General features: G+C 48.2%; 1 protein-coding gene across 1 annotated transcript in view; it reads right to left on the bottom strand.

The window, feature by feature from the left end:
* Positions 1-16,446, bottom strand: part of LOC118770982 (cadherin-2-like) — a 65,473-nt gene that overhangs the window by 4,975 nt on the left and 44,052 nt on the right. The window contains exons 5-15 of the mRNA XM_036518789.1: positions 12,096-12,269; positions 11,184-11,339; positions 10,210-10,354; positions 9,549-9,721; positions 8,117-8,254; positions 7,050-7,235; positions 6,609-6,862; positions 6,206-6,348; positions 4,987-5,220; positions 2,616-2,849; positions 1,343-1,482 (exon numbers count right to left, since the gene is read on the bottom strand). Coding sequence (XP_036374682.1) covers positions 1,343-1,482; positions 2,616-2,849; positions 4,987-5,220; positions 6,206-6,348; positions 6,609-6,862; positions 7,050-7,235; positions 8,117-8,254; positions 9,549-9,721; positions 10,210-10,354; positions 11,184-11,339; positions 12,096-12,269 — 1,977 coding nt within the window. The remainder of the gene's footprint in view (positions 1-1,342; positions 1,483-2,615; positions 2,850-4,986; positions 5,221-6,205; positions 6,349-6,608; positions 6,863-7,049; positions 7,236-8,116; positions 8,255-9,548; positions 9,722-10,209; positions 10,355-11,183; positions 11,340-12,095; positions 12,270-16,446) is intronic.

Here is a 16,446-nt window from a genome sequence, read left to right as displayed (position 1 = left end):
GTGAAATCATCCCTATTATACTGTTAAAATGGTGAAGTCACTCTTCACAGTTGACCAGGTTACATTTGTACACAAACCCAACTGAGCAACACTACTGTATGTAGTATTCTAAATTTCTGTAACATGCATGATTATACCACAAACAATGGGGCTGTGCACATATCTAAACTTAAATATTTATTGCTAAAATATTGTTAATATTTGTGTGCCACATTTACAGCATCACAATTTCAGGTCAGCTGACAATTTTAAAGCTCACCACATAAATAATGTAAGCCAGCTAACCTACACTTATATTTTTTGTGCACAGATAGTTCACAGCATTTTTTTTTTTTTTTGTGGTTGAGTGATTTTTGTGGTGGTTTTGTGGTTGAGTGATTTTTCAAGAACGACCCATTATAGTGCACTACGGGTTTGTGCGTTGCTGTAAAGGAAATGTACAAAAGCATTACGCAGGGGATTTAATGTTTACTTCCTGGTTTATGATCTCATTTATGGGAAGAACACAATACTGTCTACAGGCAATGGGAGAGCGCTACTGTTAAACCGTTCACTTATATCAGACGCTTTTAAAGCTTTGACTACAATTCTGCACCATGCCTGCCTTGATGAGATGGGGACACTGGGTGACCATGGCTGGCGATAGCATTTTTCACATCATGAATATTATGGCTTCATAAAATTACTGGCCAGGGGCAGAAATGGACAATAATAGTTGCTCAGTGCGGCATGGCAATTCCCTTCACAGCAGGAGTGGCTGGGAACCGGTAAGTACCGAATGTACACACTAGCGCAAATGACTCCACAGTTAGGTTTACGTCTGTACGTTGACGCAGGAATCCCCGGCTAGACGGTGTTGAACGCTATGAAGCCGGTTTGTTAGAAAGGAAGGATGATTTCCTGTCATCAGTCTTCCCCACGTCTCGCGGAACCGATGATAAATGACCGTCGCAGGCGTCTTTCGACTCGGTCTTAAGCGATTCGCCGCAGGGATGCAGCCCCCCCCCTCCCCTCCCCCCGTGGAGACCGGGTGATAACTGCCTGCAATCCTGACACCATATTACCTTAGGAAAAAAAATGAAAAAACAAAGTGGCCAGGGTTTCGTTTTCATTCGCCCAAATGTCCGGCTCAATCAAAATGCGAGTAGTGAATGGCGCTGTTTGGATTGCATGGGCTGGCTGACTCCAGGCTGGCAGAGGACTCCACTGACTGGCTGCAGGGACTCCAGTGAGAGAACTCCATTTGCAATATTACTGTGTGAAAGGGAGTCAGCGGGAGAGGTGGGGGAGGGGGGGGAGTGGCTGAATCGGGGCAGGAAGGTGAGGGGCGGGGGCCGCCTACCTGGTCCTCTTCTCCGCCCCCTTCCTCATCGTATTTCAGGATGTTGTCCCGCACGTCGTCCTCGGGGTCGATCAGCAGCTGCTTGGCCTGCCTCTCCTTATCGCGGCGCTTCATCCACACCACAAAGAGCAGCACCAGGACTGAGGGAGGGAGGGAGAGGGGGACAGAGCGGGAGAGGGAGGGAGCGGGAGAGGGGGAGGGAGGCACAGAGAGAGAGAGAGAGAGAGAGGGAGACAGGAGGCAGAGAGAGAGAAGGAGAGAGAGAGAGAAGGAGGGAGAGAGGGAGAGAGACAGAAAGAGGCAGAGAGAGAGATGGATGGAGGGAGGGGGAGAGAGATGATGGAGGGAGGGAGAAGGAAAACAGAGTGATAGAGGGTAGGGAGAATGAGAGAATGAAAGGCAGAGGGAGAAAAGGAGAGAGAATGACAGGATGACACACAAAGATGGCAAGAGAGAGAGAAGCAGAATGACAGAGGAGGAGAGAGGCAGAAATTACATAAAAAAGGGAGAGAATGATAGAAGAAAGGAGTGAGATAGAAAGAATGAAAGGAAGAAGGAGAGATCGATAGAGGAGGAATGAGAGATGGAAAGGTGGAAATAAAGAGAAACAATTTTAAAATTACATCTCAATAAATGAAACCGGTGCTGATTTGATACTAAATCAGACATGTCTTTTTTTTTGTCCCCGAGATGATCCCTCATAAGCCTGCTACACTCTCAATCTGCAGTTTTTAGGTTTGGATCCAGGGCAGGGCGGGGTAGCGGGGTAGCGGGGCGTAGGGGGGTTTGGGTAGGGTGGGGTAGTCGGGGGGTAAGGAGGTTGGGTAGGGTGGAGTAGGTGTGGTGAGTTAGGGCGGGTTAGGACGAGGTTGGGGATAGGGTGGGGTAGGGCGGGGTAGGGCAGGGTAGTGGGGGGGGGTAAGCGGGGTTGGGTAGGGTGGGGTAGTGGGGGGTAAGGGGGTGGGTTAGGGCGGGGTAGTGGGGGGTTAAGCGGGGTTGGGTAGGATGGGGTAGTGGGGGGTAAGGGTGGGTTAGGGCCAGTTAGGGTGGGGTAGTGGGGGGTGGGGTAGTGGGGGGTAAGGGGGTGGGTAAGGGGGCAGGGTAGGGTGGGTTAGTGGGGGGTAAGGGGGTGGGTAAGGGGGCAGGGTAGGGTGGGTTAGTGGGGGGTAAGGGTGGGTTAGGGGCAGGGTAGGGTGGGGTAGTGGGGGGTAAGGGTGGGTTAGGGGCAGGGTAGGGTGGAGCAGTTGGGCAGGGCGGGGCAGGGCACACTCACTGAGCAGGATAATGATGCAGAGCAGGATGGAGATGATGGCGCCGGTGCCCAGGCCGGCCGCCATGATGCGCTGCACGTCGGTGCAGTCCCCGTTGTGGTCGCACTGGCACACCTTCACCCGCAGGTAGGACGTGTTGGACATGGGCAGGTTGCCCGAGTCGCTGACGATGATGGGGACTTCGTATATCCCGCTCTCCAGGAAGGGGAGGTTCAGGCTCAGCTGGGCGAAGTCACCTGTGCCAGGCAGACAGAGAGAGAGAGAGGGAGGGAGGGAGAGAAGGAGGGAGAGAGAGAGAGAGAGAGGGAGAGAGGGAGGGAGGGAGAGAGAAAGGGAGAGAGGGAGGGAGAGAGGGAGAGAGAGAGGGAGAGAGGGAGGGAGAGAGGGAGAGAGGGAGGGAGAGACAGGGAGAGAGAGAGAGGGTGAACCCTTTCATCCCACATTCTCCAGCTGCCACCAAAACCCAATTGCAATTCATTTATTTCTAATGTTTTCATTTTATCTGACTCCTTTTCATGTCTTGACTCCTGCCACGGGCTGTGTTTCCCTATCTCATCCGGTCTGTCACTCATCAGTCTCCTCATGCTCTCATACTTTAGTGTGTTTCTAATGCAGCCGAGTTCACCTGTGGATTCTCTGCTGTTTCGCTGCCATCTTATATGTGACACATTACTATACAGAACTGTGTGCTCGCTGCCTTTGGAAATCTGTTTGTCTACAAACCAGCAGAGTTCTCATCGTCTTTTAACGCATTTTTAAAAATGGCACTATCGCTCCAGGTGACTTGTGCTCTGTTATTTCACAGCTTTCCTTTGTTTCCCACCTCCTTGATGTTATTTGTGCTGTAGCTTGCCTTTTCCATCGCTGTGTACTTGCCGTAACATGCTCTGTGACAATTCCTTTGTTAACTGCACTAAATTAAATCAAACTTGATTGATTCACTCATTGATTGCGTACGGGAGGGAGATTACTGCAAGGCCTTGTATACACACACACACACACACACACAGTTGTGAATTCACCTTTTGTTCATAATGCACACAGATCAGATATGAGGGTCAGTGATAACTGCATGTCCTGTTTAGGGCATGTATGCAGAGTTATCAAGTCAATTTTGTATGTTAATGTGTATTAACTGTATGTGTGTGTGTGTGTGTGTGTGTGTGTGTGTTCATGCGTGCTGGCCTGTGTTCCGCAGGTTTGTTTGAACAGGAAGCGCGCCCGTGCCAACAATGGACTGATTTGTGTGTTCAACAATCAGAGCAAGTGCTGTCTGCAGACACATTGTCAAAGCAACAAAAGCATATGCACGTAGGTTCTCACGTGGTATAGAAATCAAACGGCGTGCAGCACGTGCTGAAAGAAACTCTGGTGGAATTCAGACATCATTCACTAAAATCGTTTACTAAATCCTAAATACTAAATAAAAATAATGTACATCCGTTAAAAGCTCACAGCATAATAGCAATCACTGTTAATGCAGGTACAGAGGTAATCAGATTATCCACTGAAAAATGTACTTTTTCATTCTTACCTGAAAGTGACATCATATTTATCGCTGCCGATATTATACTCAGGATTTAGGCCTAGAGCTTATAAATCCCCTGACGAGTCTGTAATAAAGCTGCTTAAAATAGAATACCCCCCTTCAATCCGCACAGACGCCATCCAGTCAAAGTATTTATTCTTCCTGATTTACAGCCACTTAACAGCACTAAAGGAATCTGTACATTTCAACAGGAGTAGCTAAATAAATATACATTTTACTTTGCTTTGCAAGTGCTCTTGCTCGGGGTAGGGAAGGGGGACTGATATACTGTCACATAATTCTGGACCTTTACTATGCTATTTCAGGTTAAGGAACATACTCAAGAGCGGTGACAAAATAAAATGGTGTGGAGCTACCATGTGTGACTCTGAGCAAATCAATGTAGTATCCTATGAAGAGCAACTTGTTTTGGTCGGTTCATTCAAGTCTGTAACTGACAGCACTCAGTAGCTCCACCCATTATAGCGTCCATGAAGCTTCCTTCTCCCTTCACTCCAAGAGAGCAGTTTCTTCTTCCCCCCATAACTGCTGTGTCACACTGCCGGCCAGCACAGAGCTGACTGACTCTGCTTCCACTCCCATTACATTACGCTACATTACTGTCATTTAGCAGATGCTCTTACATATGGTAACAATCCATTTATACAGCTGGATATTCACTGAGGCGACTCTACATGTATCTCTCCCAGGGGTATGGCAGCAGTGACCATGTGGGGAATCGAACCAGCAATCGAACCAGCGGTTACGAGCGCCGCTCCTTTCCACTACGCCACACTGCTGCGCGTACCCCCTCCGCTGGCCCCGCCCCCGGGAGGTCCACGTACCGCTCAAACGGGTGATGGTCCAGTTCTTCTTGACATCGGCGGGCTTGGAGGGCAGCTCGAAGGCGAAGGGGCCAGCGTTGGGGTTGAGGTCTCCGTCGATGGCGGTGATGTTGATGGCGTTGACCTCGGGCTTCTCGCAGATCTCCACCTCCGGGGGGTACACGTGGGGGGCGTTGTCGTTGATATCCAGCAGGAGTATCTGCAGAGTGCCGGTCCCGCTCGCCGGAGGGACACCTGCGGGAGGGGAGCGGGGGGGTGGGGAGACGTGTCAACCCAGTCAGAGATCAACATGGCCACAGGAAACGCACAAGTGGTTGCCAAGTCCTACTGTGGGAGTCACTTGATCTGATATTATCTTTGCACAGGAAGAGGCAGACTTCATGTGACACTCGCATTACACGATTCAAAGTGGGTGTGATGTGTGTTTAAACGAGCGCCGCTCGGAAACGCCTCTGGCGGGACGCTGCTTCCGCCTCCGCTACACAGGAATAAACTTTAATCTGCATCAAATCGTCGCATTGCTCGTTATCTTAGCCCGTGCCCAAAAATTCCACACACAAAAAAACAGGCCACTGAGTTTGGATGATCACAGGGGTGCGATGCATCTAATCACTAATCTGACGCGCCCGTCTCCGGGGAAGGGGGACGGATCCAGAGGCATCTGCCTCGGCGACGGGGCGACGCAGCCAGAATACTAACGCTGCTTCAAATAAAGGCCGCTGCGTGTGCATTCATCAGATAGCCGGCCCTTTCAGACCCGCTCCTCCGGCTCAAAGGAGGCAGTCATCGCGACCTGGCCAATCGGTGAGAGCGGCGTACGGAGGTACACTGGCTGTCAGAGACCGGAGACTACACTGGTGTTCTGAAGTCAAAACTAACCAATCCCATCACGCCTTGGTGTTGTTCTTGTTCTTGGCAGACGCCCACACCAGGAGGTTCAGTCTGAAATTTTCCACGTTATCCACTGACACAGCTGCATGTTTACTGGGGCCGGTCAGTTTGAGGGCCCCGCTCACAGCGCTGTCAGTAGTGGCCCCTGAAGACTGACAGTTAAAACGTAACCCTGTAACAATATGGCTACCTGCTCATTTGGCAGCTGCCACTAGTCATACCCTTATACACGTTCAAACAAGAATTTGAATCTACATTATTCCGATTACAAGTCAAGCTCTTTAAACTTTGTCATGTTTGGAGAAGACACCGGGTGATGGATACGTACCGCTGTCTGAGGCCAGGAAGGTGGCGACGTACATGTTGTTCTTCACTTCAGGTGATTCCCTGTCCAGCATGGCGATCGTCGAAATCTGCCCGTTCACAGGATCGATTCTCAGCCAGTTTGCTGGATCTGACAGTTTAGAGTACCTAAAACCAGACAGGCGGGGGGAGAAAACGAGATTGTCCTGAAAACTAAATGAAAAGGGAAAAAAAAATGCAGTTTCACCGTTTAAGTGATTCAGTTTCCTCAAGATAAACCGAATCAAACAAAGATCAGGAAATCCCAGATATATGACATAATCTGACTTAACTGGTTAAAAAGCCCCAGGCAAACGCGACATCTGGGCAAAACGGCGCCCCTTATGAAATCAGAACGAGAGCCCCCGATTCTGCAATCCGCGGCCTACCTTATTGTCTGCTGCATGTAGCGGTCCGGGTCCTGGGCGGTAAAGGTCGTTAGCATCGATTCCGCCGGCAGACCTTCCTCCAGTTTGATGAGTTTGGGGTTGGGCTCGAAGTAAGGACTCTCGTTCACGTCAATAACTTTAATGGAGACGGTGGCCGTGGATTGACGGGGGAGATGGATTCGGTTGTCCAGGGGGGCCTCGTTCTCGGCCACCACGGTCAGCACAAACGTCCTGCTGATCTCGTAGTCGATCGGCTGCGATGGAGGGGGCAGGAACAGAACAATATCATGCTTTGTGAGGGGAGAACGCGCGTCAATAGCGGTAAACATCCGCCAGGCAGATCCGGCGCTCCCGCCGTCTGACGATCCGCCTGGAGGGTTTGGGGAAGGAAGGAAGAGAAGTGAGATTTTTACGCAGATTGCCAGAGGCATCGGGGCTCACCTTGACGACGGTGACGAGCCCCTCGTTAGTGGTGGGGTCGGTGGGGATGGAGAAGCGGCCCGTGGGGTCACCCCCGGTGATCTTGTAAACCGCGTTCCACGCCGGGGTGTTGGGCTGGTCTTTGTCTGTCACCGTCAGGTTGGTGACGATGACGTTCACTCGGTTCTCAGGAACTTCACCGTAGAACTGCACAAATGCAATACGGAGGGAGAAAAATCACATATTCACGTCGGCCAATTACAAGAAGGACTGTGACATTTAAACAGAGGACAGAGGCATTCTCAGGAACTTCACCGTACAACTGCACCAGTACAGTAAAGAGGGACGTATTTCATGTCTCCGTGGCTCTACCTGCCAATTATAAAGAAGTGTGACATCTTCACAGAGGACGGAAGCATGTGAAAACAGCAGGTGAATAGTCCGGTACACCGCATGGATCAAACCACCACTAGGAGAGACTGAATTGTGACTACTTGACATAGGCAACAGAATGTGCTGTGACCTGCGAATGACTTCCCAAGATTCAGCAGCTGAACTTGAGGCAAAAAAAAAAAAAAAAAAACGGCACAACACGCTCCAGTATGCGGCTTCATATATGGCCGCTGGCGACAGTGGAGCTGCATAGCACTTCCTCATTATGGCCTGATCCGTTTCTGCAGAACACTGCCAGTGACACAATGTAAAAACCGTGTCCTCCACCAGTGTGTGAACGGGTTCACTGTTAGCACTGTGCACTGAGTGCTGATGCTTTGAAGTGACAGCGTCGAGCCAGGAGGACCACCGCGCCCGAGCAAGCGACTGATCTGCGCGCTGTCATCAGAGATGTACACTGAGCCGTGAAGGCAGTCCGACCTCCTGGGGAGAGGACCGCTGTCTACAGACGTACGCGGTGTTCAAACGGCCCACTCTCTCTCCACCGGCGTGGAGTGCACATACTCGGCACTCTCTCTCCCCCGGCTTCCTCTCAGGAATAAACAAAGCAGGCAGGCAAACAAGCGAAACACCACCCCCCCCCCCCCCCACACACACACACATACACACCTTCCCCCTCCAGCCTGCTCACTCACCGTTTCAGCCGTGAACTCGGGTGGGTTGTCGTTGACGTCCGTGACCTTGATGACGGCGGTCGCCGTGTTCGACAGGCCGTACATCGGGTTCCCCTCCATGTCGGTGGCCTGGATTATTAAGGTGTACTGTGGCACTTTCTGCAGAATGGGCGAGAGAAAAGATAACTTTGCAGCAGGCCGGAAAAGATAACGCTGTATGTTGCTTCCTTAGTACGCCTGGCACTCATCGGCAGAAATGAATAATCCTTAAAATGAGTAATACGGCCTTCGCTTGGAGTATCGGCCCTCGTTTCTCTTCCTTGTTCTAATTGCGGACCCCTTCAGCTGTGGGCTTTTACGAACATGCAAATAAATACGTAAATTTCCCCATTAATTCCCATTATGCGCCAAGCCAATAGGATGTGACTGCTGTGGGAGAGCACTGGGTTTTTTCTGTTTGTTTAATAACCTGAGGTCTTCAGGGGAAACTCTGCTTTTACAGATCACTCCCTTCCAGCTAAAAGCTGCTCAGGTACCAGTTGCTATGGAACTGGGAGCAAAGCAAATTATTATTATTTTTTTTATCGTTGCTTCCACCCCCCCCCCCCCCCCCCCCCCACCCCCCACCCCCCACCCCCCAAGCTATGTCACGCACAACACAAGGCCTGAGGCGAAATTACAGAACGGGAGCCTTTGGTCACTTAACATTCCCTGACCATTTTTTTTTGTTTGTTTTTTAATGCATTGGAAGCAAAGCAGACCAATTAAATGTTGCCATTTATAGCACAAATGCAACATTTGGTTATTCAATGAAGCATTTGTTTTATAGTAAATAAATGGGGTCTTAGTAAATAAATGGGAACTTACTGACTCCACCCGTCTAACCATATTAATCAGGGAGAGTCAAAACTTAGTTAATTGGCCTTAGATCGAAAATGGGAATGTACGAAAAAAGTGCCCATTTTCTTTATTGCCATTTGGGGAAAAAAGATACTTTGCCCGCTGCAGGAAGATATAGAGGAGGGATCTGAATCCATGCAAATATAAATAGAATGACTATAAATGAGCAGTGCAATATGCATGGTCCTGGTTCATTACCACCAAAAGCTCCTATCAGCGATTATACAATTACTGCGAGGAGCTGGATTCAGTATTATCAAAGCCTCACGATTACCGAAATGAACGTGCATCCAATTTCCCCCAAATCTATTTTTTCATTACCTTATTTATTTGCTTAGCAGGCGGCCTTACAAGACAAACAGCAAAGATTAGACATCATATACTACACATTTATACGACTGGAATTTTCCGGAAGCGGTTTCTGTTAACTGCATTGCATCGAGAACACAAGCGCAGCAGGCCTCCTGGGGTTTGGATTCACGAGCGCAAGGATTAGGGGTCCAGTTCTGTTACCCTTTTTCTTCCTGCGTACAGTAATCGGTGGTGAGTTTACCTCTCTGTCAAGCCCTGCTGCCACAGTGATAATGCCTCCGGTCTGGTTGTTGATGGTGAACATGTTGGATGTGGGGCTTTCGGGGTTCTGGGACAGGATTTTGTATCGTAGCATTCCATTGGCAGTTTTGGGGTCATCCTTGTCCATCGCTGTGACTGTCATTACGAAGGTCCCTAAGCAGACAAACAAAGAACATTCAAGTTTGGTAAAACGTGACTACAAAAAAATCCCCCACCAGTCACAAAGAAATGAATTACACTTACTTAGCCATTATCCGTTATCTTTAACTTGAAGAGACAGGCCAAGATGAATCAAATAAATTCAACTGACAAAGATAAGGCTCGTATCACTTTGTCATGGGTCACAGGAATTTTACAGAGACATTCAATCTAACTCTGTAGTGCTTTGTCCTCAATGTTGAGCAATGGGTTTAATCAGAGACTTTCTATTTCTTATCTTAGGAAATTTTTGTTCATTTCCGTGAACTTGCCAAACTTGCAGGGTGTGCAAGAGCTGAAAAAAGTGAAAATTCAATTCTTAAAACTGAAAGCGTGTCAGTGGTTAGATTCAACGCCCTCCTTTTTAACTTCACACATGGGTCACATTGCATGTGACACAGTTTGACTAAGATGGAGGGGAGGGGGAGGGGGGTGTCCTCTACCTGGTTTTGATCCCTCGGGCACCGTTCCATTCCAGATCTGGTGTACAAACTCGGGCCGGTTGTCGTTCATGTCAATGACGTTGATGACGATGTCGATGGGGTTCTCCACCTGGTTGCCGTTCAGGTCCACGGCGTGGGCCCTCAGCTGCGGAGAACAGCGGAACGTTACCTTCCCTGGAGCACCCTGCACGCGTCCCGCCAGCCTTCGCTAGGCGAACAGCGGCAGCTCACGGCCGGCCTCCCGCCTCTCGTGCTTTTGAAGTCGGACATGGAGACTGAGCTCTGCAGTTAGACTCTGTCCTAAGGCTATTTTCAACAACAACAACAAAAAACTCTTCCGCCTTCGATGTCTTTATCAGCTTCTTCAAAGTGCATCTCTGCCAGAGAAATTTTCTCCGTATTGCAACAAACCTTCAATTTAGACATTCTCTCCAAGAGATCTGAACATGCAGAAACACAGTCTTAGACTTTTGAGAATCATTAACACAGACGCGACTACACGATTGTAAGATGCACAGCAAATTGTGTCAGTTCAGCATACACTAATACCTTACAGCTAATCTCATTTAATAAAACAAACGGTAGTGCATCGTGCATGTTCCTGCGAGCAGCTGACATCTTTTTTCCCCTCTCAGTGGGTTAGATGCAGCCTGGACCTGCAGACACTGGTTACACTGATATGCTGACCCTCATTTCACACTTCTGGGAGCGGTACTTTGCCCACAAAGGCCAATCTGTACGAGCGCGATCTGTGGTGGGGGAAGAGGATTACTCCTCGCTGTGGGGGGGGGGGGGGGGGGGGGGGGGGGGGGGGGGGGGCGATGGCACTCGAGGTGGCGGGAAAATGAACAATCACAGACGCGGCCGTTGCCCCGGACACACGCGGCGGGCGGCTCCTTGGGATAGTGGATGAGGAGGTCCGGGGGGACTGTCTGCGGGGGGGGCGGCCGGCCCTCGTTTCTCTCGCTGCTTACGTGAAAGTTGGATATCTGCTCGCGGTCCAGGGGCTTGGTCACGGACAGCTCTCCGGAAATGGGGTTGATGATGAAGATCCCGGTGGGGGGTTGGTCGGCGCCAGGGCCCGTGACGCTGTATCTGAGGGAGCGGGATTTATCGTGATCCGACCGGATCTGAAGGGAACAGAAAAGAGGGGATGGTGGGGGGGGGGGGGGTGTTATAAAGAGTACATGGTGGCAAAAATCCTATTTGCTCCTTATATGAACAGCACCGCTGAAACCAAAACCTGTCCATCTATTCAACACTGGCGTCTCCCTGCATTAGCAGCAGCCCAGCTAATTTACTACAGCCGGCTGGTATGGGCTCAGAGAGCGTCGCTGCTGTCTCGAGGAGAGAGGGAAATCTTCCTCAGAGAGGTTAATTGTGTTTTCTCTCCTCCATCCTCTTCTCCTCCGTGTTAATCTCGACGGGCTGTCCCCGGGCATTTCCCAGGACTGCGCACCGTGCTCCGCACACATCCATTAAAGCGCTAGCATTCCCCCGTAATTCGAAGGATTAAACATTTCACCGATATGTACAGATGGTACACAGATGACTTAACGCGCCCAGACAGAACAGCATCTAATGAAAATTACCCTCCCACCCAAGCCATCTGACTGAGATGCCACCGGTCGCCTGTTGCTTAGGTCTGTGCATTTATGTGACATGGCAAAAAACAGAGGGAGAACAAGAGAAAGGACAGCTATACTGCCTGAGAGGGCAGTGTAATGGATGCTTAAGCAGAGATAATATTTCATTAAGCTACCAGGAAATGGGTCTCAGGGGGAAAGCATGGGGGGGGGTGTCATTAAACAAGGCTAGGAGGTGGGACAGAGGGTGCTGTTGGGGGGGGTCTGGGGAGGGAGGGGGGGGACAGTCTCTGTGCTTACTCTGACGAGCTCCTGGGGAAAGGGGCCCCTTGAATTCTCAGGCACGTTGATGGGGGGGATGACCCAGTCTCTCTTCATGCGTTTCAGGAGGCCGTTGCTGTCTGCCTGCTGCCGTGGAAACAGAATCTCCTGCACCCGCCGGGGAACAGCCAGTCCTCCACTCTCCTTCCCATCCTGCAATTACAGCATTTTGCAAGCTCTGGTCACATTTCTGACCATTACCATAGTTTACCATACTTTGATCGATGATGCAGTGGTTTAACAGGTGACCTGTGAAAGAGGAAGCCTTCACCCCCCCCCCCCCTCCAAAAACTAATGGTTGATGGTTAAATCGTTAGTTCAACAGTGTAAGGATCATTGTCTTTCAATTTTCAGCCTTTATTTTCCACCAGTAACTCACGTCAATCAATTTCATCTGAACAGGTTAATTGTCAATTTGCAACTGCCTTTGTGTCTTGTGAACCAGCACCTGCTTGATTGGCCCCGCCTACCTAATTAAAGGTAGTTAAATACAGGTGTGTAGCTGCGGTGCACAGGGTGCTGTTTGAATAGGGTTCTGCCTGGGCGGCCACCAGCTTCTTCACAAAACCGATTTGCCATGGTTCAACATCAACGAAAAAAGCAAAAATGGGCAAAGTGAATACATGCTTCATATCTACATTCTTTCAGTTCTTTCTCCTTGGCTCATTCATTGTGGTATGCAGTAACCCTGGCAGCCTTTAAACCACGAGTTTGCTTCTGCTTGTCTTTGTACTCTCTGCCCAAAAGAAAGCAGTTATTGGAATCTTGCTGTGGATACGTAAGCTTTGCTCTACCCTCATCTTTCTGTGCCCAAACACATGTTTCTCAAAAGAAGCCTTCATCCCTCTCTGACTACAGCCAATACAATTTTAAACAAAAGGGAACGGCGCCTAGCAGCCAAATGGAAAATTCCCGCACGGCTTGGTTTTTCTTTGCTGTTCTTTTGAGGTGGTAAAATTGAAGCAAAGCTACAAAAAAAGTCAGATTCACCTTGGAGATCTTGCAATATCCCGCCAAACGCACAGAGATCGATGGCGGCCGCGATTTGAACAGAGCGGCGATTAATTTTTTTTTAACTCGTCCCACCCACTTGGTAATAAATTGCTGATTACTTATTTGCGAAAGAGCTTTGGAGAATTTAAATAATCCCGTTCTGACAATAAAACTCGGTCCGCAAAACAAACAAAAAATGAATTACCGCCTAGCTCCTGCCTCCCCCCGTCAGACCCCTGACTTTTCCTCACTACATTCACCCTAAGCATGTTTGAAAAGCCAGTTTCTTGGTTTCGCGTATTTAAATTCAAACAGGCGAGTCCAACAGATATCAACAACACGACTGGGAAATATTTATTACCCCATTAAAATGGGCAGGATTAATGCCGTAATTATTTGGGACCAGCGTCAGCGGGCTGATGAATGGAGAGGACAGCTTGCGTCGCAGAGCAGACATTCATCTTGGAAGGTGGTGTTGGGTGCTGACACTCCCCTCCGTCTTTTGTAGAGGGGGAGTGCCTCAGTACTTTCCATGTGACTGCTCCGGGTGGGTTTTAGGTTTAACCCTGTACAGATCATTTGTTGATGCACACATACCACACACACACACACACACACACACACACACACGAATGCACGCACATGCTCTTCCACCGTGGGAAACTTGTGGATTTTGTGGATCAGGTTCATTTTATTACTTTAAAAATAATCTGAAGGAAACATAATATTCATTTGGCAGGGATTACATTTACCTACTTTGGTGTTATACTGAAAGATTCCAGCCACTGATATGGAATGGCAGTTTTTTTTTCCCATTACTCATTTGCAGTTAAAGTGCTGGAACAGCCAGGCCAAAATATATCTACCGTCTAAGAGGAATGCGTGTACTATTTACATTAGATTTAACATAATCTGATCTAAGTTTGGAAAGTAAACCGGTCTGTTAATAGGAGAAGCAATTATGTATGACCTTTTTTATGCCTTGCAACTTTTATGAGCCACAGTAATAGATTTGCACTCTCGTCATTATAATAAGTGTTGGTATTATTACGAAAACATTAGAAGCTTTTAGCAGGGGTTACATTTTTTAGTAGCAAACATCAATAAAAGAACACTTTAAAAAGAAAAAGTTTTCACACTGGAGTAGGGCTTATTAGGTATGCAAAACAACTGAAAGTAACTGATAGAACTATCTGGAAACTAATAATGAGCTGTTTGAGAGAACAGTGAATCCACACCAATCCAGCAGAGATGAAAAAAAAAACATTCTCTCTTTTACATAGTTTTATGAGGCTTTCAGAGCAAATGTTGCTAGTGCATACATAATGCCACAGACAGGCTCTTTGGTTTACTCTGTTAAAGGGGGAAGTGAGAAGACGTTTGGCTTCTTAAATTAAAGAGAATCACACACACACACTTAACTAGGCCTGCTCTCCGAATTGCATTTTATTAGCATTCATTTGCACGGATTTCTGGGAACATGACCTACAGAACGAGATGCTTATCACCATAAGGAAAAAAAACACAGCCTGTTAGTGTGACAACGTGTGTCTACTTTCCCAAGACTCTGAATATCCAGTGACACAATGGCTGGCAGCCAGGGACTGTGTGGCCGAGGCTGAACTTTCCTTCAGTCTTCTTGTATCCCCTCAACTGGCATTTACAACCGTCTCTGTTGCGGCCAGCAACCCTTTTCGTCTCGTATTTTGGGCGCATACTCTCCTGGGGAACAGATTTTGGGTTTCCAATGCCACTGGATGTCAGAATAGCAATGAGTATCATTCATTACACTAATTGCTCTGGCTCTCCACGACTCGTGTGGTAAAGGTGAAACGAAGCACAGCGGGACACAGTGGGACAGGTTATTTACAGGTGGGTCAGACTGGGTGGCAGGAGATCCCCTGGGGAGATGGTGGCTGGGGGCGATGGCGGTTAAGGGGGAGGACACTCTTGAGTCACAGCCATGTTAATGAAGAAATCGTTATTCGCTATCGATTTGAACGGCCCCCTGAGGATGGCTATGCAGATTTGTGCTAATGTTATTAGCATCTGTGTGACACTTTGTGATGACTGACATTTGTTGGAAACTGTGTGAATGCACAAATATGGGTCTATATGATATATCAGATATCAGACGGATAATTGATATGTCATATCAAATTTAAACCTGTACTGCAACTATTTACAATGTCTTCCCCAGTGCTGTTTACCAAGCATGCTGTTTTTGCCAAGCTAGACAGTTCATGTAACTTTATTTCTTCATGTGTTGTGTTATTTGGATCTAGAGCTTTAATTCCTGTGACTGTCTGCAAATGTGCCACGGATGGCAAGTACATTCTTTTCTCGGCTGTTGTGAGTTCAACGGCACCCCCATGGCTGATGTTCAGGTGTTGTGTGGTTGAGGAATTGCAACTGGGAGATCTTCCTTGTTTTAAAACTCAAATGGCTTAGCAATTAAGTGAAAGTAGATTGGGAGTCATAAGCAGATGCTAACATTGTGTGGTTCCACAACACAAGTGTTCATTCACCCGTTTTCAATTTTTACATACTTTCGCTCTTTACATCTCAGTGACTCGCCCTTAAATTATGAGGTATTCAGTAAGTTTATTGCACAAAAATATTTGGGGAAACACTGCTATGTCCAAGTATTGTTTTGAACCAAAAAAAGAGACCCCCCCCAACCTTAACTAAACAAACCACTGTAGGAAACCCCTAACTGCGTATGTGTCTCAACACACACTGTAGTCTACACACTTGTGTTTTATTGAAGTAGCTGCTATCTTGTTTGGGTGAGCAGTGACTTCTTCTTTAACAAATAAGTTGATAAATAATATCATTAAATGCACATACCTACCACAGTTGCTATAGTAAATCTGCATTAAGAGGCAGCAACCCCGTTTCTTTAGCTCCAGGAAATGATTCCTACATGTCATTCACGCTGAGCTTGAGTGATGGTTGTATACTACATGGTAGACTTAATAGCCAGCATTAACGCTTTCTAATGCTGCAGCTGGGAAAAACTGAAGGCAGTTGGCCTTCCTGGGGGTTTCCAGGATATTAGAAACCTCTCAGCTGGTGGTTATTAGGCAACAATACAGAACGCCATGCCCACTGTATAATTATATCAATTAATATTAATTACAAGGTATGGCGAGGAATGGGAAAGCCTATGATGTTATTGAGACGCAGCAGTGCGGTGTGGCTGTAAGGAGCAGGGCTTGTAACAGGGTCATCGTTTGATTTCCAGTTGAGGGAGTGCTGTCGTACCCCTGAGTTAAGGCAATTACCCCAAATTGCTCCGATTAAGTATCTGGCTGTATATATGGATGATCTCTGA

Source organism: Megalops cyprinoides, chromosome 24 (assembly GCF_013368585.1).
Source record: "Megalops cyprinoides isolate fMegCyp1 chromosome 24, fMegCyp1.pri, whole genome shotgun sequence".
NCBI classification, from domain to species: domain Eukaryota; kingdom Metazoa; phylum Chordata; class Actinopteri; order Elopiformes; family Megalopidae; genus Megalops; species Megalops cyprinoides.
This window is presented reverse-complemented; position numbering and strand designations above follow the sequence as displayed.